Source organism: Oncorhynchus mykiss, chromosome 11 (genome assembly GCF_057628025.1).
Source record: "Oncorhynchus mykiss isolate SJ-2025 chromosome 11, ASM5762802v1, whole genome shotgun sequence".
In the NCBI taxonomy this organism is placed as follows: Eukaryota; Metazoa; Chordata; class Actinopteri; order Salmoniformes; family Salmonidae; genus Oncorhynchus; species Oncorhynchus mykiss.
This window is the reverse complement of record NC_143032.1, coordinates 68,343,645-68,367,500: the sequence shown is the minus strand read 5'-3', so window position 1 is coordinate 68,367,500 and position 23,856 is coordinate 68,343,645. Positions and strand designations below refer to the sequence as shown.

The window sequence follows — 23,856 nt, the reverse complement described above, 5'->3', positions numbered from 1 at the left end:
CAAAATAAAAAAACTCAGTCTGGTCAATCCAACGACGCACTCTACTCTCTCATTCAAATTGTAGCGTGCAGAGTTGAATGGCATGAGAGACCGGGCCCCACCACAAGCCATGGCCAGGTAGAGGAAGTCTAAAATGTGGCAGAAAACAAAAGTTGGCATTTAAAATAAACCTTATTTTGTGTCTGTCATCCCAACATGACAAGGATGAACACTGGCAAAAGCCTCAGTGACTGTTCAAACACTGATCTTTAAGAAAGAAGGTATCATGTCAGAGTGCAGAGAGGCCAGTAGCCATCTTGGAAATAGTCACAGCATCATCGCCCCTCATCATCCCAGATATGTATTCTTTGTTTAAGTGTTCCTTTCTGCTGATGAAGCGAAGGAAATTTGACCGTAGTGGAGAAGCGGATGGCTTATTAAAACACAAAAACCCAATACAGCAATACCGACCCAGTGTGTCAATCATATCTTGTGATTTTCAATGTCTTGTCTCCTCCCTCTGGCTGGCCAGTGCCATCATCGACTCCTGCTGCCTGTGTGGTGGTTCCCCTCTGCAGCAGTGTGGTGATCTCCTTGGCCCCCTGAAGAGCTACAACATGGCTATGCTCTCTGGGGTGCAGTTGAGATGGGTGGATGTGCTGCTTCCTCCAGGGGACTTTAGGCCCTTGGCTCCCATGCCCAGCGACATGGCCCCGGCCGTGCCGCCCATCATGACCCCCGAGTGGTGGTGGGTCTGCTGCAGGCCGACCATCATGGTGTCGTTGGTGACCGTGCCAAACTCGTAGGTGAAGGTGCCGTAGAAGACAAGGATGTCCACGGTGAAGACCCACTCGCAGATGGCTGCTGCGTGCTGGAGAACAAAGCTCTCGTGGATGAAGAAGATACCACCTGGGGAAAGAGTTAAGGAGACGCAACAGCCCCATCGATGGAGGAAGAAAGGCCACATCAATAAATCTATGGATGCGTCCCAAATGGGACACATCACCCGCAGAGGGGAGGGGACACCTCACACCAAATCGTAAATTGTATGCAGCAGACGACTCTTTTTGGTCTCTAGTATGGGGGATTGGAATATCTCTTTGTTACAGGGACATTTTGCCATCCAAAAACTCTAACGTCCAAAAGTGAACACTGGGACAATACATTTCAACATCTGAATGTGGGGAATGATGAGATGGAATATGGGAAATTAAATGTCTATCATTAAAAGGTAACAAAAGTGATATAACAAAAATATTGTAACTTGAAGAGCATTCACACTGTGTATATCAGGTTTACATCCTTTACATTGTGTAGGAAAGGATGAAAATAATATTTTTGTTAAGATAACTAAAGTCGCATTCCTTTCTAACGAGATCATAGTTTTTGATGATGATTTGGCCCATAACTAGCCACGCCCAAGGGAGTGTGTTAGTATGACGGAAATGCTCCTTTTTACCAAAGTGTATAAAAGATTGAGTTAAGAATTAACATACCAGACTAGGACTCAAGCTGCAGCTAGGTCTCGACCCTGAAAATCCACACGAGTTGAAGACAACGAAGTAGCCTCTAACAATTCATGTTACGGTTGAGTAGCTGTTCTAAGTACTGTATCTAAGAAAGTGAATTTAAGTAGGACCATCCGGTTATTCTCTTCAAATCATCGCCGACTACACTGCTCTCATCACATCTCTGGGGATCATCGACACGGCTGATTAGCTGTACTCAGAAGACCACTCTTCCAGAACGAGTGAAAGTAAACAGACAACTAAGGAGAAGGACATTGTGACCTCTTGTGGACAATTAAAGCCTTACACTTACAAACTAAGGAGAAGACCCAATCGAACCCTTTTCACAAAGGCCTGGGTCCAACAGAGACAAAACGAAGGAAGACCTTCAACACGTAAATACATGCATTACTTCTTACCCAAAACGGGTGGCAGTTCAGGGCAAGGTATTAGGATTACTGTGAGCGTAGTTCCCAAATAAATCCAAGTGTTGTCTCCCCTTAACTCTCCATATTTTTTTAACAAGTGTCATATTGTGTTAGTCTGCTAGGGATCCATTTTCATCGTATTAAGTTTCTAATCAATAACCTATACCGTGTGTATATCCTGTGTTATCATTTAGTTAGTAAGTAATCAAATCAATGTGTGTGGTACGGAATGATCACCAAGACTCGGGTTTGTGCAGTTTTAAGAAGTCTGCAACGTTCAGAATGAGACTAATATGAAGTAATGATTAATAACTGTTATCGAAAAACAGAAATTGAGTTTCAGTCAGGAGATGATAACGCTATAAACAACTTCCTCCGTGGTGCTCCAAATTCTTAATGAGTTAATAGTTACATGATCAATTTAATATTGGGTAACAATTAAAACATTGTTATTTGTCGAATCAACTGTCATCCCATTAATTTAAGTCATGACACTATGCAGTGCACTACTTTTGTCCAGAGCCCCATTCATCACAGACCGGAACTAGACGACCATTTACGCGGTTTCACAGACTAGCCATTGCAAGGTTTCAATAGAGAAGAGAAATTACACAAACTGTGCTTGATTTAAATTACATGACGCTATGGAGACATGATCAGTCACCTTTTATTAAATGGTGTAATCCATCATGACCAATATCTAATAACGTACCCCCACCCCTCCACCAATCCCAGCGAGTCAGGAAGGATACTAAGGACAAGTGAGACCAGGGCTCCTGCGGCCAGCGCTACGCGGACGTGTGCCATCCAGTAGTCAAGGGCGGTGATGGCCATCCGGTAGGTGAGAACACACTGCAAGCACACGAAGAGCAGACCCGCAGGGAATGCCACGCCCGCGCCAACGTAGTGCAGAGACTTGGCATGGTCAACCTGCTCAGGGAGGGGGGGGTAAACAGGTTAATCCATTTTTTAAATTGAGATTGAAAACATACATTTTAATACACAAGTGAAGCTGCTCCGAATACCCAAATTCCATCGACTGTCCCCCTGAACCCAAAAGGGCGCTAACAAAGAAAACCCCTTTAACAACCAAAACAGAAAGGGATTCAAAAGGGGTTCTGAAAGGCACCCATGTGGGTGCACACTGAAAGTTGGCAAAGCCACTAGTAAGGGGTTATAAAAAAATAGACACCCACCATGGATGCCCACTAGGTTTGCCTCCAAAAAGGAAAACTAAATAAAACAGGATAGGGAGTAAAAAGAATATGGAGCAAAAAAAAACAAAAAAACAGGAGAAACACCAAAACTCAGGCCTCGTTCAAAATCACACCTCAGTTTACATGAAGCGTAGCTCTCACCAACATCTCTCAAGCTCACCTGGAGCACAGGGCCAGCCACTACACTTACCTAGATGGCATAGCAGTCAGATGTCCTTTGTCCTCGTCTTGTCCCGTGTATATATATTTACATCTTTCTTCGCATATCTTTTATATATTTTATTTTCCAAAAACACCCCTGCAACCCGTCTCACCAATTTAAAATAAAAAAGTATTATTCACCTCAAATCTGAAATCCACAATAGAAGCTAGCCAGTTTACTGACTAACGGTTTGTGGTCATCAGCTATCCTTTAACTCCAAAAGCTATCGGCAGTTTTGTACAACGCGACTCAGACCAGAACATACAAGACCTATTTTTCTCTCCATATCTCCGGATTTCAACCGCAAGTTCTGGACATTTACACATGGATCTTGCAGCTAGCTAGCTGCTATCCGTGTGACTATTGGCTTACGTCGATCCCGGAGCAAACATCAATTATTCCGGAGCTAGCCAGCTGAAGAGTTCCATCAGCCACTCCTGGACTACAATCACCTATCCAGACCCGTTTTACTGTGGACACGGAGCCCCACCGGGCCTTCACGATTGGAATACCGACGTTATCTGCCCGAGGGAGTTATCCAACTGGCCCCTCCATCGCGACGTTACCAGAACGCCCATCTGCGGCCCGCTAATCATTAGCCGTCTTATCGGCTGCTATCTGAATAGGTCTATCGGACTATTTTTCTTGCATCACTATATCACCAACTGGATTGATCCCCTCTTCCACACGGAACCCCACTAATCTACCAACGGAAACGCATGAGGTGGCTAAAAACAGACCTCCATCCTATGCTAGCTTGCCAAAGATGGCCCGGCTAGCTGTCTGAAACGCTGTAAACCCAATCAACCTCACTACTCAACGGACCCTTATGATTACTCGACTAAGCATGCCTCTCCTTAATGTCAATATGCCTTGTCCATTGCTGTTCTGGTTAGTGTTTATTGGCTTATTTCACTGTAGTGCCGCTAGCGTTGCTCATTACACCTTATCCAACCTTTCAGTTCCACCACCCACACATGCGATGACATCACCTGGTTTCAATGATGTTTCTAGAGACAATATCACTCAATACCTAGGTTTACCTCCACTGTATTCACATCCTACCATACCTTTGTCTGTACATTATACCTTGAAGCTATTTTATCGCCCCCAGAAACCTCCTTTTACTCTGTTCCGGATGTTCTAGACGACCAATTCTCATAGCTTTTAGCCGTACCCTTATCCTACTCTGTTCCTCTGGTGATGTAGAGGTGAATCCAGGCCCTGCAGTGCCTAGCTCCACTCCTATTCCCCAGGCGCTTTCTTTGGATGTTAACATTAGAAGCCTCCTCCCTAAGTTTTTTTTATTTACTGCTTTAGCACACTCTGCCAACCCGGAAGCCAAGGTAGTTTTTTTCAAGCAGAAATGTGCTTCCTGCAACACAAACTCAAAAAAGTTCTGGGACACTAAAGTCCATGGAGAATAAGAACACCTCCTCCCAGCTGCCCACTGCACTGAGGATAGGAAACACTGTCACCACCGATTAAATCCACTATAATTGAGAATTTCAATAAGCATTTTTCTACGGCTGGCCATGCTTTCCACCTGGCTACCCCTACCCCGGTCAACAGCACTGCACCCCCCACAGCAACTCACCCAAGCCTTCCCCATTTCGCCCAAATCCAATCAGCTGATATTCTGAAAGAGCTGCAAAATCTGGACCCCTACAAATCAGCCGGGCTAGACAATCTGGACCCTTTCTTTCTAAAAAATGATCTGCAGAAATTGTTGCAACCCCTATTACTTGCCTGTTCAACCTCTTTCATGTCATCTGAGATTCCCAAAGATTGGAAAGCAGCTGCGGTCATCCCCCTCTTCAAAGGGGGGGACACTCTTGACCCAAACTGCTACAGACCTATATCTATCCTACCCTGCCTTTCCAAGGTCTTCGAAAGCCAAGTCAACAGATTACCGACCATTTCGAATCCAACCATACCTTCTCCGCTATGCAATCTGGTTTCAGAGCTGGTCATGAGTGCACCTCAGCCACGCTCAAGGTCCTGAACGATATCTTAACCGCCATTGATAAGAAACAATACTGTGCAGCCGTATTCATTGACCTGGCCAAGGCTTTCGACTCTGTCAATCACCACATCCTCATCGTCAGACTCGATAGCCTTGGTTTCTCAAATGATTGACTCGTCTGGTTCACAAACTACTATTCTGATGGAGTTCAGTGTGTCAAATCGGAGGGCATGTTGTCCGGGCCTCTGGCAGTCTATGGGGTTGCCACAGGGCTCAATTATTGGACCGACTCTCCTCTGTAAACATCAATGATGTTGCTCTTGCTGCTGGTGAGTCTCTGATCCACCTCTACGCAGACGACACCATTCTGTATACTTCTGGCCCTTCTTTGGACACTGTTAACAACCCTTGAGACGAGCTTCAATGCCATACATCTCTCCTTCCATCACCTCCAATTGCTCTTAAATACAAGTAAAATTAAATGCATGCTCTTCAACTGATCGCTGCCTGCACCTGCACGCCTGTCCAAAATCACTACTCTGGACGGTTCTGACTTAGGTATTTGTAGTTGTCCACATATTCTAGGTGCCTGGTTAGCCTGTAAACTCTCCTTCCAGACTCACGTCAAACATCTCCAATCCAAAGTTAAATCTAGAATTGGGTTCCTATTTCACAACAAAGCATCCTTCACTCATGCTGCCAAACATACCCTTGTAAAGCAGACTATCCTTCCGATCCTCGGCGATGTCATTTACAAAATAGCCTCCAATACCCTACTCAATAAATTTGATGCAGTCTACCACAGTGCCATCCGTTTTGTCACCAAAGCCCCATGTACTACCCACCACTGCGACCTGTACTCTCTCATTTGCTGGCCCTCGCTTCATACTCATACAAACCCACTGGCTCCAGGTCATCTACAAGACCCTGCTAAGTAAAGTCCCCCCTTATCTCAGCTCGCTGGTCACCATAGCATCACCCACCTGTAGCACACGCTCCAGCAGGTATATATATATATATCTCTCTGGTCACCTCTAAAACTAATTCTTCCTTTGGCCGCCTCTCCTTCCAGTTCTCTGCTGCCAATGACTGGAACGAACTACAAAAATCTCTGTAACTGGAAACACTTGTCTCCCTCACTAGCTTTAAGCACCAGCTGTCAGAGCAGCTCACAGATTACTGCACCTGTACATAGCCCATCTATAATTTAGCCCAAACAACTACCTCTCCCCCTACTGTATTTATTTAGCTCCTTTGCATCTCTACCTTGCACATTCTTCTACTGCAAATCTACCACTCCAGTGTTTTACTTACTATATTTTATTTACTTTGCCACCATGGCCTTTTTTTTTTTCTTCGCCTTTACCTCCCTTATCTCACCTCATTTGCTCACATTGTATATAGACGTACTTTTCCACTGTATGTTTGTTTTACTCCATGTGTAACTCTGTGTCGAACTGCTTTGCTTTATCTTGGCCAGGTCGCAATTGTAAATGAGAAGGTGAAATAAAACAAACTCCTAAATAGCACCTGGGCCTACACAGGTGAAACACCTTCCCACTAATGGGATAGCAACCAGCACAGGTGTAACATACTGACTGATGAGGTGACACCATGTGCTAACCAGCTATACGTGCTAAAGTCCAACCTTAAAACATAAAAAAAAACAAAGCCTGTAACACCCACTTCTACCTACCCACACCGCTTGTTTTTAACCAATAGACAAATATTAGACAAAACAGGGAATCAGAAGGAGAATATAGCCACCACTTGATAATTGACAAAACTTTAAGTTGCTCTGGATAAGAGTGTGCTGAAAAATGGTGGGGTTTAATTGACATCAAGTCATTGGGATAATACAGTCACAACTGGAGAGGGACTGGTAGCAGAGTTATGGAATCAAGATGTACTGTATGTCTAGAGAAGAATTGACGTGAATCACCTGGAAGTTTCCCACCATGACCAGTCCTACAGCATTGGTGCAGCCAGACAACAGGGCATTGGTGTTAATCCAGCAACCGTGGCTGTGCTCAATCACCTGGGCATAGCGCAGAAGGCACACCATCACCACTGGGGGGAGAGCAAGAGAGATGGGATGAAGAGGAGCACAGACAAAGGCAGCAGAGTGAGTGGTGATAAATAAGACAGAACAGGAAGTAATGGAGAAGGGTCATGGATGATAAAGGGGGGGGGGCAGGCAATAATGGAGGAAAGGCCACATGCATTATTGATTAAAGACCAGAGCCCATTTCAAGCCCTTCTGCACATACTGCTGACTAGTGGCATACACCGACTGCTGACTAGTGGCATACACCGATTTGCTATGTAAATTAATCTAGACAGGCAGACTAGATCAGTTAGGCCTATATTAGGAAATTCTTTTAAATATTTGGTTTTGATAAAAGTTCACATTATACCTGTGGATTCAGCACCCGTTTCCTGTGTCATGGTGATAATGACTACAGTACTAAAAAGGAGATTATGTGAGGTGATATAATCTCCTTTGGGGGGGGGGGGGGGGGAAAACTGATAGCATGTATAGGTATTTAATCACCACCTTCAGATCATTATCACCATGACACAGCAAAAGTATTATCTACTGTTGCACAAACAACCAACCTCTCGTATGAGCCAATGATCATATTTGGCCAATATTTCTACTGAGATGTTTTTATTATGCCCACCCAGCAGACTGTCGACCAATCGTGTTTATGGTTGTCATGCTGCGGCACGCGGTTGCTAAGCTAATCATGCAATCCCTTCAAAGTCAGTGTTCATGTCAAAAACATGCCTATTTTCCTTGAAAGTACGTAATGTCACGATTCTAAAGCTATATGATACTACAGATGGCAAGTCATTTTTTCTAGATCAGCTTTAATATTGATGTAAACAATAAATCTATCTGCAATGTAATTGTCTGCATAATTTAAAATCCCCCATACACAGTACCAGTTTGGACACACTCATTCAAGGGTTTCTCTATTTTTTACATTGTAGAATAATAGTGAAGATGCCAAAGATATGACACACATATTGAAAGTGTTATACAAATCAAAATATTTTATATTTGAGATTCTTCAAAGTAGTCCCCCCATGCCCCTAGCTTTGCACACTCTTGGCATTCTCTCAACCAGCTTCATGAGGTAGTCACCTGGAATGCATTTGAATTAACAGGTGTGCCTTGTAAAAGTTCATTTGTGGAATTGCTTTCCTTCTTAATGTGTTTGAGCCAATCAGTTGTGCTGTGACAAGGTAGGGGTGGTATACAGAAGATTTAACAAATAGGGCTAAGACCAAGTTCATATTATGGCAAGAACAGCTCAAATAAGCAAAGGGAAGAAACGACAGTCCATCATTACTTCAAGACATGAAGGTCAGTCAATTCAAAAATTAAGAACTTTGATAGTTTCTTCAAGTGCAGTAGCAAAAACCCTTAAGCGCTATGATGAAACTGGCTCTCATGAAGAACATTACAGGAGAGGAAGACCCAGAGTTACCTCTGCTGCAGAGGATAAGTTCATTAGAGTTACCAGCCTCAGAAATGCTTCAGAGTTCAGACACATCTCAACATCAACTGTTCAGAGGAGACTGCGTGAATCAGGCCTTCATGGTCAAATTGCTGCAAAGAAACCACTACTAAAGGACACCAATAAGAAGAGACTACTTGGGACAAGAAACATGAGCAATGGAAATTAGAATGGTGGAAATCTGCCCTTTGGTCTGATGAGTCCAAATTTGAGATTTTTGGTTCCAACAGCCGTGTCTTTGAAACGCAGAGTAGGTGAATGGATGATCTCCGCATGTGTGGTTCCCACCGTGAAGCATGGAGGATTGATGGTGTGGGGATGCTTTGCTAGTGACACTATCAGTGACGTATTTAGATTTCAAGTCACACTTAACCAGCATGGCTACCACAGCATTCTGCAGCGATACGCCATCCCATCTGGTTTGCACTTAGTGGGACTCTGTTTTTCAACACACCTCCAGGTTGTGTAAAGGCTATTTGACCAAGAAGGAGAGTGATGGCGTGCTGCATCAGATAACCTAACCTCAACAAAATCACCCAACCGAAATGAGATGTTTTGGAATGAGTTGGACCGCAGAGTGAAGGAAAAGCAGCCAACAAGTGCTCAGCATATGTAGGAACCCTTCAAGACAGTTGGAAAAGCATTCCAGGTGAAGCTGGTTGAGAGAAGGCCAAGTGCAAAGCTGTCATCAAGGCAAAGGGTGGCTATTTTGAAGAATATATATTTATTTTTTTAACACTTTTGGTTATTACCTGATTTCATGTGTTATTTCATAGGTCTTCTCTATTATTCTACAATGCAGAAAATAGTAAAAAAGAGACTGGTACTGTATATACACTTTTTTAAAATAATTTTCTCCTAACCCTACCACCCCTCCCCTAATTGGAGTAAACTAATGGACAACAACACTTAAGATTCTACATACATTTTCCGGCCAATGCATTTTACAAGTCATTTTTTGTTTTTAATCCCATCCTTCAGCTACCCTCAAATCTCATCTCTGAAGACCATCCAGATGGCAAGTTAATTATCTCACATCTGAGAAAAGATTGGTAATGTTGTACTTCTTGTTGCCAAAATTCTTGCCAATGTTGGGTTTTTGAGCTAGCGCCCATTGACATAGCATGGGCAAAGTTTTCCCCATCCTCAAAAGTATATCTGCCGTTCTGAATGTTAGACTCCACTTTGAGGCACATCAATCCACAGGTTGAACATGGTGAGATTATAGACGCCTAAATTGATAGCGGTAAAGTCAAACTGCACTAACTAGCTACGTTACAGGCTGATAATGTCTTTGGTTTTATTGCGTGAAGCTACGTTAGCTAGCTAGCTACCTACCTAGCCAGCCAGCCCATAGAGCAACCATTGCATTGTGGATTTTGTAGTAGACTTGAGCTGTTACAGATTATCACAACGATTTTACTACCAACCTTATTATAAACGGCAAAATGAAACATTTGTTTGCCCCCCCAAAAAAGTGTCATTTAACACTGTAAATTAAAGGAATGAGTGGCTTTGACCTCCAATACATCACTGATGAGTGATACAAAGGGCACAGCTTATTGTCAGTGTGAGTGATGACAGAAGAGGGCTGCATCCCAAATGACACCCTATTAATCCCTACATAGGTCTCTGTTCAAAAGTTGTGCACTATGGGCCCAGGTCAAAAATAGTACTCTAAATCGTGAATAGTTTGCCATTTGGGATGGAGAAGAGGCTCTTCTTACCCATGAAGCCTCCGACGTTCCCGATCAGACTGAACAGACAGCTCTCAGGGGGGAAGGAGCCACATTTACTGTACGAGACACAAGAGGGAGGAAACAACATGTCACTCAAAACGCATAAGGAATCCACTCACAAGTTGACTAGGCCTATATTATGACCATGATTCAAATGTTAGGAAAAGGCATGCATGACAAGGTTGTTACTATTTCACCATTTCTCTTCTGGTACGGTTACAAGACTGTAGATGAACGTATTATTAGAGAGCGAGAGAGAGGAAGAGCGAGACCCTAATTGACAAACAAAAGCAGTCTTCCCATGCTTGGTTGATTTAAAAAAAAAAAAGCTTTGGACTCAATTTGGCATGAGGGTCTGCTATACAAATTGATGGAAAGCAGTGTTTGGGGGAAAACATGGCATTATAACATCCATGTACACAAACAAGTGTGCAGTTAAAATTGGCAATAAACACACATATTTCTTCAGGGCCAGGGGGTGAGACAGGGATGTAGCTTGAGCCCCACCCTCTAACACTGAGTGTACAAAACATTAGGAACACCTACCTAACATTGAGTTGCACCCCCTTTTGCCCTCAGAACAGCCTCAATTCAGCAGGGCATGGAATACAAGGTGTCGAAAGTGTTCCATAGGGATACTGGCCCATGTTCACTCTAGAGGTCGACCGATTAATCGGAATGGCCGATTAATTAGGGCCGATTTCAAGTTCATAACAAACGGAAATCTGTAATTTTGGACACCGATTTTGCAACAACAAAAAATTCAGCTCTTCCATTGTACTTCAAGCATTGCGCTGTTTATGACTTCAAGCCTATCAACTCCCGAGATTAGGCTGGTGTAACCGTTGTGAAATGGCTAGCTAGTTAGTGGGGTGTGCGCTAATAGTGTTTCAAAAGTCACTCGCTCCGAGACTTGGAGTGGTTGTTCCCCTTGCTCTGCATGGGTAATGCTGCTTCGAGGGTGGCTGTTGTCAATGTGTTCCTGGTTCGAGCCCAGGTAGGAGCGAGGAGAGGGACGGAAGCTATACTGTTACACTGGCAATACTAAAGTGCCTATAAGAACATCCAATAGTCAAAGGTATATGAAATACAAATGGTATAGAGAGAAATAGTCCTATAATAACAACTACAACCTAAAACTTCTTACCTGGGATTATTGAAGACTCATGTGGCACATATTACACTTTTACTTTCTTCTCCAATACTTTTTTTTTTGCATTATTTAAACCAAATTGAACATGTTTCATTATTTATTTGAGGCCAAATTGATTTTATTGATGTATTATATTAAGTTAAAATAAGTGTTCATTCAGTATTGTTGAAATTGTCATTACAAAATGTATTTATTTTTTAAATCGGCATCGGCTTTATTTGGTCCTCCAATAATCGGTCGACCTCTAGTTGACTCCATTGCTTCCTACAGTTTTGTCAAGTTGCCTGTGTGTCCTTTGGGTGGTGGAACATTCTTGATACACATGGGAAACTATTGAGCGTGAAAAAAAAAAACACAGCAGCGTTGCAGTTCTTGACACAAACCGGTGCACTTGGCAGCTACTACTACTATACCTCATTCAAAAAGAAACAAATCTTTTGTCTTGCCCATTCACCATCTAAATGGCGCACATACACAACCCATGTCTCAACGCTTAAAAATATTTATTTAACCGATCTCCTCCCATTCATCTACACCAGAGGCTCCTCACAGAAGGGGAGGACCATCCTCCTCAGTGAATTTCAGAAACATTTGTGATTTATTTTTAACTAAATATATAGTCACGTCACTAAATAATTAATAAAAAAACAAATAAAAAAATAAAAAAACACTGTTTTGCAATGTATGTCTTCGTAACCTCAAAAGCACTCTGTAGGGTAGCACCATGGTGTAGCCAGAGGATAGCTAGTTTCCATCCTCTGGGTACATTGACTTACAGTTGAAGTCGGAGGTCTACATACACCTTAGCCAAATACATTTAAACTTTCACAATTCCTGACATTTAATCCTAGTCAAAATTCCCTGTCTTAGGTCAGTTAGGGTCACCACTTTATTTTAAGAATGTGAAATGTCAGTATAATAGAGAGATTTATTTTAGCTTGTACTTCTTTCATCACATTCCCAGTGGGTCAGAAATTTACATAGACAATTAGTGTTTGGTAGCATTGCCTTTAAATTGTTGAACTTGGGTCAAACGTGTCAAGTAGCCTTCCACAAGCTTCCCACAATAAGTTGGGTGAATTTTGGCCCATTCCTCCTGACAGAGCTGGTGTAACCGAGTCAGGTTTGTAGGCCTCCTTGCTCCCACACGCTTTTTCAGTTCTGCCCACAAATTTTGTATGGGATTGAAGTCAGGGCTTTGTGATGGCCACTCCAATACCTTGACATTGTTGTCCTTAAGCCATTTTGCCACAACTTTGGAAGTATGCTTGGGGTCATTGTCCATTTGGAAGACCCATTTGCAACCAAGCTTTAACTTCCTGACTGATGTCTTGAGATGTTGCTTCAATATATCCACATCATTTTCATTCTTCGTAATGCCATCTATTTTGTGAAGTGCACCAGTCCCTCCTGCAGCAAAGCACCCCCACAACATGATGCTGCCACTTCCGTGCTTCAAGGTTGGGATGGTGTTCTTCAGCTTGCAAGCCTCCCCCTTTTTCCTCCAAACATAACAATGGTCATTATGGCCAAACAGTTCTATTTTTGTTTCATCAGACCAAAGGACATTTCTCCAAAAAGTACAATCTTTGTCCCCATGTGCAGTTGCAAACCGTAGTCTGGCTTTTTTTTATGGCGGATTTGGAACAGTGGCTTCTTCCTTGCTGAGAGGCCTTTCAGGTTATGTCGATATAGGACTCGTTTTACTGTGGATATAGATACTTTTGTACCTGTTTCCTTCAGCATCTTCACAAGGTTCTTTGCTGTTGTTCTGGGATTGATTTGCACTTTTCACACCCAAGTACATTCATCACTAGGAGACAGAACGCGTCTCCTTCCTGAGCGGTATGACGGCTACGTGGTCTCATGGTGTTTATACTTGCGTACTATTGTTTGTACAGATGAATGTGGTACCTTCAGGCGTTTGGAAACTGCTCCCAAGGAAGAACCAGACTAGGAGGTCTACCATTTTTTTTCTGAGGTCTTGCCTGATTTCATTTTCCCATGATGTCAAACAGAGGCACTGAGTTTGAAGGTAGACCTTGAAATACATCCACAGGTACACATTCAGTTGACTCAAATGATGTCAATTAGCCTATCAGAATCTTCTAAAGCCATGACATCATTTTCTGGAATTTTACAAGCTGTTTATAGACAGTCAATTTAAGTGTATGTACAATTCTGACCCACTGGAATTGTGATACAGTGAATTAGAAGCGAAATAATCTGTCTAAACAATTGTTGGAAAAAAAATGACCTGTGTCATGCAAAGTAGACGTCCTAACTGACTTGCAAAAACTATAGTTTGTTAACAAGAAATTTGTGGAGTGGTTGAAAAACAAGTGTTAATAACCCCAACCTAAGTGTATGTAAACTTTCGACTTCAATTGTAAATACAAAATCTAGGAGGCTCATGGTTTTCACTCCCTTCCACAGCAATTATGACAACTTCCGGAGGATGTCTTTGAACCTATCAGAGATCTTGTAGCATGAAATGACGTCCACCCAAATCAAAGGATCAGAGAACGAATGTAGTACTGAGAGTCTAAGCTGAAGCTACAGTATCTAGCACTGCAATGCATGTTGACTCAAAAAGACAATAGTTGAACAAAATAACAAAACTGGAATAAACATATCTGAATTTGTCCAATAGAAACTTTAGTTTGCAAATTTTGGACTAATGATCACACCCTAGATCAGCTAGATGCAGGCAAGAGTGTGCAAGGCAGTATTGAAAGTGTCACTGATTACTCAAATCTTTCTCAACCAGTGCACAGACATAAACTTTTCTTGCTATGTTGTAGCAACCTTTTGATGGGTATAGGGAAATTCGAGTATCATGTAGTAGTGTAACAGTATAACTTTAGACCGTCCCCTCGCCCATACCCGGGCGCAAACCAGGGACCCTCTGCACACATCAACAACAGTCACCCACGAAGCCGCGACCCTTGCAGAGCAAGAGGAACCACTACTTCAAGGTCTCAGAGCAAGTGACGTCACCGATTGAAACACTATTTAGAGCGCACCACCGCTGACTAGCTAGCAGTTTCACATCCGTTACACTAGCCTAAACCTATCGATGTCATATTGAGCTCGGTGAATGGAATATGAATGAGTCATCCAATATGCTGTAATATAAATTAAGCATTAATACATTTTAGAAAATGTAATTAAAATAAAACAGTAATACCTTATTTACATAAGTATTCAGACCCTTTGCTAGGAGACTTGAAATTGAGCTCTGGTGCATCCTGTTCACATTGATCATCCTTGAGATGTTTCGAGAACTTGCGGTAAGAGTCCACCTGTGGTAAATTCAATTGATTGGACATGATTTGGATAGGCACACACCTGTCTATATAAAAAGGTCCCACAATTGACAATGCATGTCAGAACAAAAACCAAGCCGTGAGGTCAAAGGAATTGTCCATAGCGCTAAGAGACAGGATTGTTTGAGGCACAGATCTGGGGAAGGGTACCACAAGATCCCCAAGAATACAGTGGCCTACATCATTAAATGGATATGTTTGAAACCAGCAAGACTCTCCCTAGAGCTGGCCACTCAACCAAACTGAGCAATCAGGGCAGAAAGGCCTTGGGGAGGTGACCAAGAACCCGATGGTCACTGACAGAGCTCCAGAGTTCCTCTATAGAGAGGGGAGAACCTTCCAGAAGTACAACCATCTCTGTAGCACTCCACCAGTCAGGATTTTATGGTAGAGCAGCCAGACTGAAGCCACTCCTCAGTAAAAGGCACATGACAGCCCCCTTTGGAGTTTGCCAAAAGGAACCTAAAGACCATGAGGAACCTCAGACCATGAGAACCTAGATTCACTGGTCTGATGAAACCAAGATTGAACCCTTTGGCCTGAATGCCAAACGTCACATCTGGAGGAAACCTGACACCATCCCTACGGTGAAGCATGGTGATGGCAGCATCATGCCGTGGGGATGTTTTTCAGCGGCAGGGACTGGGAGACTAGTCAGGATCGAGGACAGAGATCCTTGATGAAAACCTGCTCCAAAGTGCTCAGGACCTCAGACTGGGGCAAAGGTTCACCTTTCAACAGGACAACGACCCAAAGCACACAGCCAAGACAATGCAGGAGTGGCTTCAGGACAAGTCTCTGAATGTCCTTGAGTGGCCCAGACAGAACATCTCTGAAGAGACCTGAAAACAGTTGTACAGTGACACTCCCATCCAACCTGACAGAGGTTGAGCGGACCTGCAGAGAAGAATGGGAGAAACTCCAAATACAAGTGTGCCAAGCTTGTAGTGTCATACCCAAGAAAACTCGAGGCTGTAATCGCTGCCAAAGGTGCTTCAACAAAGTACTGAGTAAAGAGTCTGAATACTTATGTATTAAATAAAAAATATCACATATCTTAGAACCAGTTTTTGCTTCTTCATTATGGGGTAGTGTGTGTAGATTGAGAGGGGAAACGATTTAATCCATTTTAGAATAAGACTAACGTAACAAAATGGGTCTAAATACTTTCCGAATGCACTGTATATCAATGAATTGTCGAGAACACTAGAACAGTCTGCAGCCTTACCCTACTGGACCTGGACATCAAATGTCTGTTTGCAGAATATCTGGTGTGTCGGTCCCTAACCAAGAAGGGCCTACAACAGCACCTAAGCTTTTGCACAGATTCTGGCCCTGACAGTAAATCTCAGGAAGACAAAAATAATGGTGTACAGTAGCCAGGACAACAATTTTCAGTGGTATTGTTAACAAGCACACCCACATAAAGAAAATGAAAAACCCGTTCAGCCCCCGGTTTGACCGTGATCTTGCAGAGTTACTCCACCTCAAGAATTGCATTTAGCGAAAGGCTTGGCATACGCATACTCAGGCTGACTGGCTATCGTTCAGGGAAATGAGTAATAAGTGCACTCAGGCTATACGGAAGGCCAATGTTGGTGACTTAAAGGAGAAGTTCTCTCTCTGTGGGTCTAACCCCAATAAGTTCTGGTAAACGGTTAAAAACCAGGAGAATAAGCCATGCTCCTCACAGCTGCCCATGTCCCTTAACGTAGATGTGGTTGTTACTAACAAGAAGCACATGGCTGAGCTCTTTAATAATCACCACGTCATTAAGTCAGGATTCCTATTTGACTCAGCCATGCCTCCTTGCCCGTTCAACATTTCCTCATCTCCCACCCCTTCTAATTCGACTACACCCGATGCTTCTCCCTCTTTTTCCCCTGCCCCGCTACAAAGTTTCTCCCTGCAGACGGTCACTGAGTCCGAAGAGCTAAAGGAGCTCCTTTAACTTGACCCCCCCAAAAAAACATCTGGGTCAGATGGTTTAGACCCTTCTTTAAGTTTGCTGCCCCTATCATCGCTAAGACTCTCCCCCCTTTCTGGGGAGGTTCCCATTGCTTGGAAGGCAGCCATGGTTCATCCTATATTTTTAAAAAGGGGGAGATCAAGCTGATCCTAACTGTTATAGGCTTATTTATATTTTGCCCAGTTTATCTGACTGGCTTTCTTGATGTCTATAGTTCTCTCTGGTATGCAATCTAGTTTCCGCTCAGGTTATGGATGTGTCACTGCAACCTTAAAAGGTCCTCAATGATGTCACCATTGCCCTTGATTCTAAGTAATGTTGTGCTGCTATTTTTATTGACTTGGCCAAAGCTTTTGATGTCTCTGAGGGGTCTTTGGCCTGGTTTGCTAACTACTGCTCTCAAAGAGTACAGTGCATAAACAGTGCATAAAGTCAGAACATCTGCTGTCTCAGCCACTGCCTGTCACCAAGGGTGTACCCCAAGGCTCAATCCTAGGCCCCATGCTCTTCTCAATTTACATCAACAACATAGCTCAGGCAGTAGGAAGCTCTCTCATCCATTTATATGCAGATGATAGTCATACTCAGCTGGCCCCTCCCCGGACTTTGTGTTAAACGCTTTACGACAAAGGTTTTAGCGTCCAACAAGCTTTCTCTGCCCTTTACCTATATTTTGGATGTGTTATGTGGTTTGGTAAGAACAATGTCCCTCTTCCCACAGGTGTTATTACTACCTCTAAGGGTTTAGAGCTTGAGATCGTCAACTCATACAAGTACTTGGGAGAATGGCGAGATGGTACACTGTCCTTCTCGCAGCACATATTAAAGCTGCAGGCTAAAGTTAAATCTAGACTTGGTTTCCTCTATCATAACTGCTTCTCTTTCACCCCAGCTGTCAAACTAACCCTGATAAAGATGACCATCCTACCCATACTAGAATACAAAGACGTAATGTATAGATCGGCAAGTAAGGGTGCTCTCGAGCGGCTAGATGATCTTTACCTTTAGGCCATCTGATTTGCCACCAATGCTTCTTATAGGACACATCACTGCACTCTATATGCCCTCTATGGTTGTGAGGTCTGTGGTCCACTCACCAACCAATAATTCACAAAATGGCACCAACATCCAATTGAGACTACATGCAGAATTCTGCAAAAATAGAATGTGTACAACGCAAACAATGTATACAGAGCAGAATTAGGACCTCACACACTAGTTAACAAAATCCAGAAAATATATCTTAAATTCTACAACCATCTAAAAGGAAGCGATGCTCACACATCCTATGACAAAGCCATCACCTACAGAGAGATGAACCTAGAGAAGAGTCCCCTCAGCCAGCTGGTTCTGGGGCTCTGTTTAAAAACACAGACCCCACAAAGCTCCAGGACAACAACACAATTAGACCCAACCGAATTATAAGAATTAAAAAAGAAAAACTATGACATACTGGAAAAAACCAAAAAAACAGAGCTAACTAATGCTATTTGGCTGTAAACAGAATACACAGTACCTGACAAAATATAAATATTGATTATGTACAGACTCAAGTGAGCATAGTCTTGCTATTGAGAGAAGCCGCCATTGCCCGTCTTCTCTACAGAGCCAGGTCTGCCTCTGTGCCCACAAAATGAGGTGGACACTGAGCTGCACTTCCTAACCTCCTACCAAATGCATGACCACATTAGAGATACATACAGTGGGGCAAAAAAGTATTTAGTCAGCCACCAATTGTGCAAGTTCTCCCACTTAAAAAGATGAGGCCTGTAATTTTCATCTTAGGTACACTTCAACTATGACAGACAAAATTAGAAGAAAGAAAATCCAGAAAATCACATTGTAGGATTTTCTATTTATTTATTTGCAAATTATGGTGGAAAATAAGTATTTGGTCACCAACAAACAAGCAAGATTTCTGGCTCTCACAGACCTGTAACTTCTTCTTTAAGAGGCTCCTCTGTCCTCCACTCGTTACCTGTATTAATGGCACCTGTTTGAACATGTTATCAGTATAAAAGACACCTGTCCACAACCTCAAACAGTCACACTCCAAACTCCACTATGGCCAAGACCAAAGAGCTGTCAAAGGACACCAGAAACAAAATTGTAGACCTGCACCAGGCTGGGAAGACTGAATCTGCAATAGGTAAGCAGCTTGATTTGAAGAAATCAACTGTGGGAGCAATTATTAGGAAATGGAAGACCACTGATAATCTCCCTCGATCTGGGGATCCACGCAAGATCTCACCCCGTGGGGTCAAAATGATCACAAGAACGGTGAGCAAAAATCCCAGAACCACACAGGGGGACCTAGTGAATGACCTGCAGAGAGCTGGGACCAAAGTAACAAAGCCTACCATCAGTAACACACTACGCCGCCAGGGACTCAAATCCTGCAGTGCCAGACGTGTCCCCCTGCTTAAGCCAGTACATTTCCAGGCCCGTCTGAAGTTTCCTAGAGAGCATTTGGATGATCCAGAAGAAGATTGGGAGAATGTCATATGGTCAGATGAAACCAAAATATAACGTTTTGGTAAAAACTCAACTCGTCGTGTTTGGAGGACAAAGAATGCTGAGTTGCATCCAAAGAACACCATACCTACTGTGAAGCATGGGGGTAGAAACATCATGCTTTGGGGCTGTTTTTCTGCAAAGGGACCAGGACGACTGATCCGTGTAAAGGAAAGAATGAATGGGGCCATGTATCGTGAGATTTTGAGTGACAACCTCCTTCCATCAGCAAGGGCATTGAAGGTGAAACGTGGCTGGGTCTTTCAGCATGACAATGATCCCAAACACAACGCCCGGGCAACGAAGGAATGGCTTCGTAAGAAGCATTTCAAGGTCCTGGAGTGGCCTAGCCAGTCTCCAGATCTCAACCCCATAGAAAATCTTTGGAGGGAGTTGAAAGTCCGTGTTGCCCAGCAACAGCCCCAAAACATCACTGCTCTAGAGGAGATCTGCATGGAGGAATGGGCCAAAATACCAGCAACAGTGTGTGAAAACCTTGTGAAGACTTACAGAAAACGTTTGACCTCAGTCATTGCCAACAAAGGGTATATAACAAAGTATTGAGATAAACTTTTGTTATTGACCAAATACTTATTTTCCACCATAATTTGTAAATAAATTCATTAAAAATCCTACAATGTGATTTTCTGGATTTTTTTCTCTCTCATTTTTGTCTGTCATAGTTGAAGTGTACCTATGATGAAAATTACAGGCCTCTCATCTTTTTAAGTGGGAGAACTTACACAATTGGTGGCTGACTAAATACTTTTTTGCCCCACTGTATTTCCCACAGGCTCACAAAGAAATTGAAAACATTGATCAACTCCCATACCGGTTACATGATGAACAAACCAGCTCCGTGCGTGTGCAGGTTGAGTTTGTCTATCCCCACCAGGCGCAATCAGGACACGCAGGTTGAAATGTCAAAATTAACTCTGAACCAACTATATTAATTTGGGATCAAAAAACACATTAAACATTCATGGACATTTAGCTAGCTAGCTTGCTGTTGCTAGCTAATTTGTCCTGGGATAAAAATATTGGCTAGTTATTTTACCTGAAATGTACAGTCTTTTCTGGATCGTTGTAGAATATCAGCCTATTTTGAGTCACAACATCGTGTGTTTATACTCTGACAATGAATCCACAGATTAAAAGGGGAAACCTAGTTAGTTTAGGTTGGCAACCAACATTAAGATGCACTACTGCAACCAACCGGACTGAAGTGTGGACCTCGTTCATCTTTCAATCACCCACATTTATATATGCTCATAAAAACCAATGAGGAGATGGGAGATGCAGGACTTGCAGTGCATCAAGTGTCTATTTTAGCGCCTAGCCACGCTAACACTCATTGATGCGCACATGCAGTTTTGATGAAATGATTGAACACATGTACATTATTTTGCAATGCTCACACACAAAACGCAGCAGGTATGGTCAGCATGAAAGGTGAGAGAGAGCAAGCGAACAAAGGTATGTGAGACCTGATGAGGGGGATGTCCTGTATGGTGCAGCACGTCTTAGGGAAGCCTGGCCTGGCCATCTCCTCTGTACATGTCACATTGTAGGACCTGCACACAAGATACACCATTTTGGGAGGGAATTAGCCCTTTGTTCAGTCAAGCAGATGATATACTGTAGTATCAAGTCAATGTAGGCTATAAATCCAAAGACAAAACTGGGTCTTCCTTCACTGAAGGGTCACTCACCAGTTCTCCACAGGACAAACGTGATGATTCATCACAGCCATGGCGTAGCTGTGAGGGAAAACAAACACATCAATGACTTAAAATCACAACATTATGGACTGGATTCCTGGACATATATTAAGCCTAGTCCTGGACTAAACATTTAGATTCTCCATTAAGCATGCTTTTTTAAATCCAGAACTGGGCTTAATCGGTGTCCTTAATCAGTGTCCAAGAAACTAGATATCAATGTTTCTCTGTCAATCACTTTGTAGTACACCCTTAGTAAGGAAAACAAATGTAACTGGAACCTAGTATTTGAGAACTCACACTATCCATATTCCTGTGATGGAGAAGGCAGAGAGGCTGACAGGCAAGACGATCCAGGCAGTCATTGGACTGGCAGTGTGCTGTCTTTGTTCAAAGCATGAGGGAGGGGAGGGCTTCAGGCTGGACAAGGCAGACAATGAGGGGACAAGGTGGGGACACTAACAGGCAGGGAGGACAGACATGGGGGGGCATGAAAGGAAGACAGGGGGATGGCACACTGCTTGTGTTATACCGCTCGATGCCTGCAGCTGTCTTTACCACAGAGCAGGGAGTGAGAGAGTTGAACAAAAGGAAAATTTGAGGCAAGAAGAAGAGGGGCAGGGGAGAAAGAACAATTAGGCATAGTATTTGTAGTTTATTTTTCAGTAGGGTGACTTCACTTTCTTTAGTTGCCTGAAAAAAATGTCAGACATCAGGAATTCTAAAATCAGGTATCCTAGGTCTAGGAAAATCACACCACAATAAAATGTAAAAGTTTATTAATTTAGCAGACACTCTTATTCAGAGCGACTTACAGGAGCATTTAAGGTTAAGTGCCTTGCTCAAGAACACAGATTTTTCACCCAGTCAGCTCAGGGATTCAAACCAGCGACCTTTCAATTACTGGCCCAACACTGTCAAAATCACCCTTTGTCAGTATAACCTACAGAAGAAAACAAAATCTGATTGTCATTGCTATACTAAAATTAGTGTGTTGACTGACATTTTGCAGTTTAGGCCTGTACAGTTTCAAACTTCGCTCAGACTCACTTCTACACCTGCATTGCTTGCTGTTTGGGGTTTTAGGCTGAGTTTCTGTACAGCACTTTGAGATATCAGCTGATGTACGAAGGGCTATATAAATAAATTTGATTTGATTAGAATGAACTAAGAATGATCACACCGTAACTAAAAACAAGCTCTTGGTTTTCCATGATCACATTAGAAAACAGACTAAGACTTAGGTTAAAGGGGTAGTTTAGTTCTCAAGTAGTACTGAAATACAGTATATTTTATACAATGTAGAGATACTGAGAGCTCATCTCAGTGACAAATGAGAGAGGCCATTGTTTCCTGATACATTTACACAGGGAAGAGATAATGGAGAGGTTCATGACAGAATATTTCCTGTCTAGGCTTGATCAATTTCCCCATTTAGCTGGATCTCTTCTCAAGTCTCACAATTATCAACCCCCACTGTTACTGAAGCATCGGACTTGGCTAGGGCAGGGGTCCCTCTCTATCGTGCTAGGCTAATTCATTTGAGGTCCAACTGCAGCAAGCAACAATTATTGGGTTTTCTAGCTGACTGATGTTGAAATTGAGTAGCTATGATCCATTGTTGCACTGTGGCTGGCATGGATGATCAGATAATCATTGTGAGAACACCGGCTGTTAGCCAGCTATCAAGCCAACCTTAGTTAACCACTAGCTAGCTAGCTAGCTAGCTAGCTAATTAAAGCTAGTCTCAAATTATTGGCAGTACACCCTGCAAGTGTGACAGGTAAACTAGCCACCTACAGTAGGATCAAATGCATTACCTAGCTACCAACAGTAGTTAATGCATTTGATCCTATTAACGTTAAATCGTTCCTCCTAGTTAGCTAACGAAATAGCATATTCTTTCGCTAAACAACGTCAGTCCATACGCAAACGAACGTAAGCTAACTAGTCAACACTGCTACTAGCTAACAAGTTAAAGCCGGGGTTGTGTACCGGTAAAGTGTGTTCACTGACAGACAGCTGGTTCATGGTGGCTAAATAATTATTATCCCCTTTCTCCAAAGCAAGTAGCTAGCTGGCGGACTGGACAATTGAACAAAAGAGAGGGGTTAGTTTTGACCCCGCATACAAGTTAAACGTCCACAACAGTAGCACATATAATGAAAACCACTATGTACATACCCCAGATCCCGCTATTCCCACCACGAACCTCAACATTGGTTTCCCTTTAAAACGGGCCCCTCCACTCAATCGTGCGTGCCACTCTTCTGCCTCTTCTTCTTCTGTGGGTTTTATGGCAGACTACTACCTAAAAAGTTTTATTGCCGCCACCAACTGGACGGGTTGAAACCAAAACAAGGTAAAAAAAGAAGATCCATATGTGATTGTGAAACTAACTTAATTCACCAAAAATAAAAAATAGTACATTGACAAAACAAAACTCCCACTTCTTCCTTCTTTCAATTCTCCATATCTACATTCTCAGGCTCGAGGACCTGAGGGTGGTACAGTTTGTGACAATATTCCATGTAAAAGAGAAATCTTTCATCCCCAGTAACCACTCCGCCACTTCCACAATGATTTCTATCTTCCTGGTTCTTC

The 23,856-nt window shown here is 42.8% G+C and overlaps 1 protein-coding gene across 4 annotated transcripts in view; it reads right to left on the bottom strand.

The window, feature by feature from the left end:
• LOC110536261 (transmembrane protein 150A) overlaps window positions 1-23,856 on the bottom strand; it is a 24,286-nt gene extending 430 nt beyond the window's left edge. Inside the window, exons 1-8 of one of the 4 annotated variants that reach the window (XM_021621947.3) lie at window positions 23,437-23,856; window positions 21,553-21,804; window positions 21,244-21,291; window positions 21,019-21,105; window positions 10,555-10,622; window positions 7,243-7,370; window positions 2,668-2,845; window positions 1-888 (exon numbers count right to left, since the gene is read on the bottom strand). The exon at window positions 1-888 is cut by the window's left edge and continues 430 nt beyond it. In XM_021621947.3, the coding sequence (XP_021477622.1) occupies window positions 590-888; window positions 2,668-2,845; window positions 7,243-7,370; window positions 10,555-10,622; window positions 21,019-21,105; window positions 21,244-21,291; window positions 21,553-21,617 (873 nt within the window). In that variant the 5' untranslated portion in view covers window positions 21,618-21,804; window positions 23,437-23,856 and the 3' untranslated portion in view covers window positions 1-589. The remainder of the gene's footprint in view (window positions 889-2,667; window positions 2,846-7,242; window positions 7,371-10,554; window positions 10,623-21,018; window positions 21,106-21,243; window positions 21,292-21,552; window positions 21,805-23,436) is intronic. The other 3 variants (XM_021621948.3, XM_021621950.3, XM_021621949.3) reach the window with 3 other exon arrangements.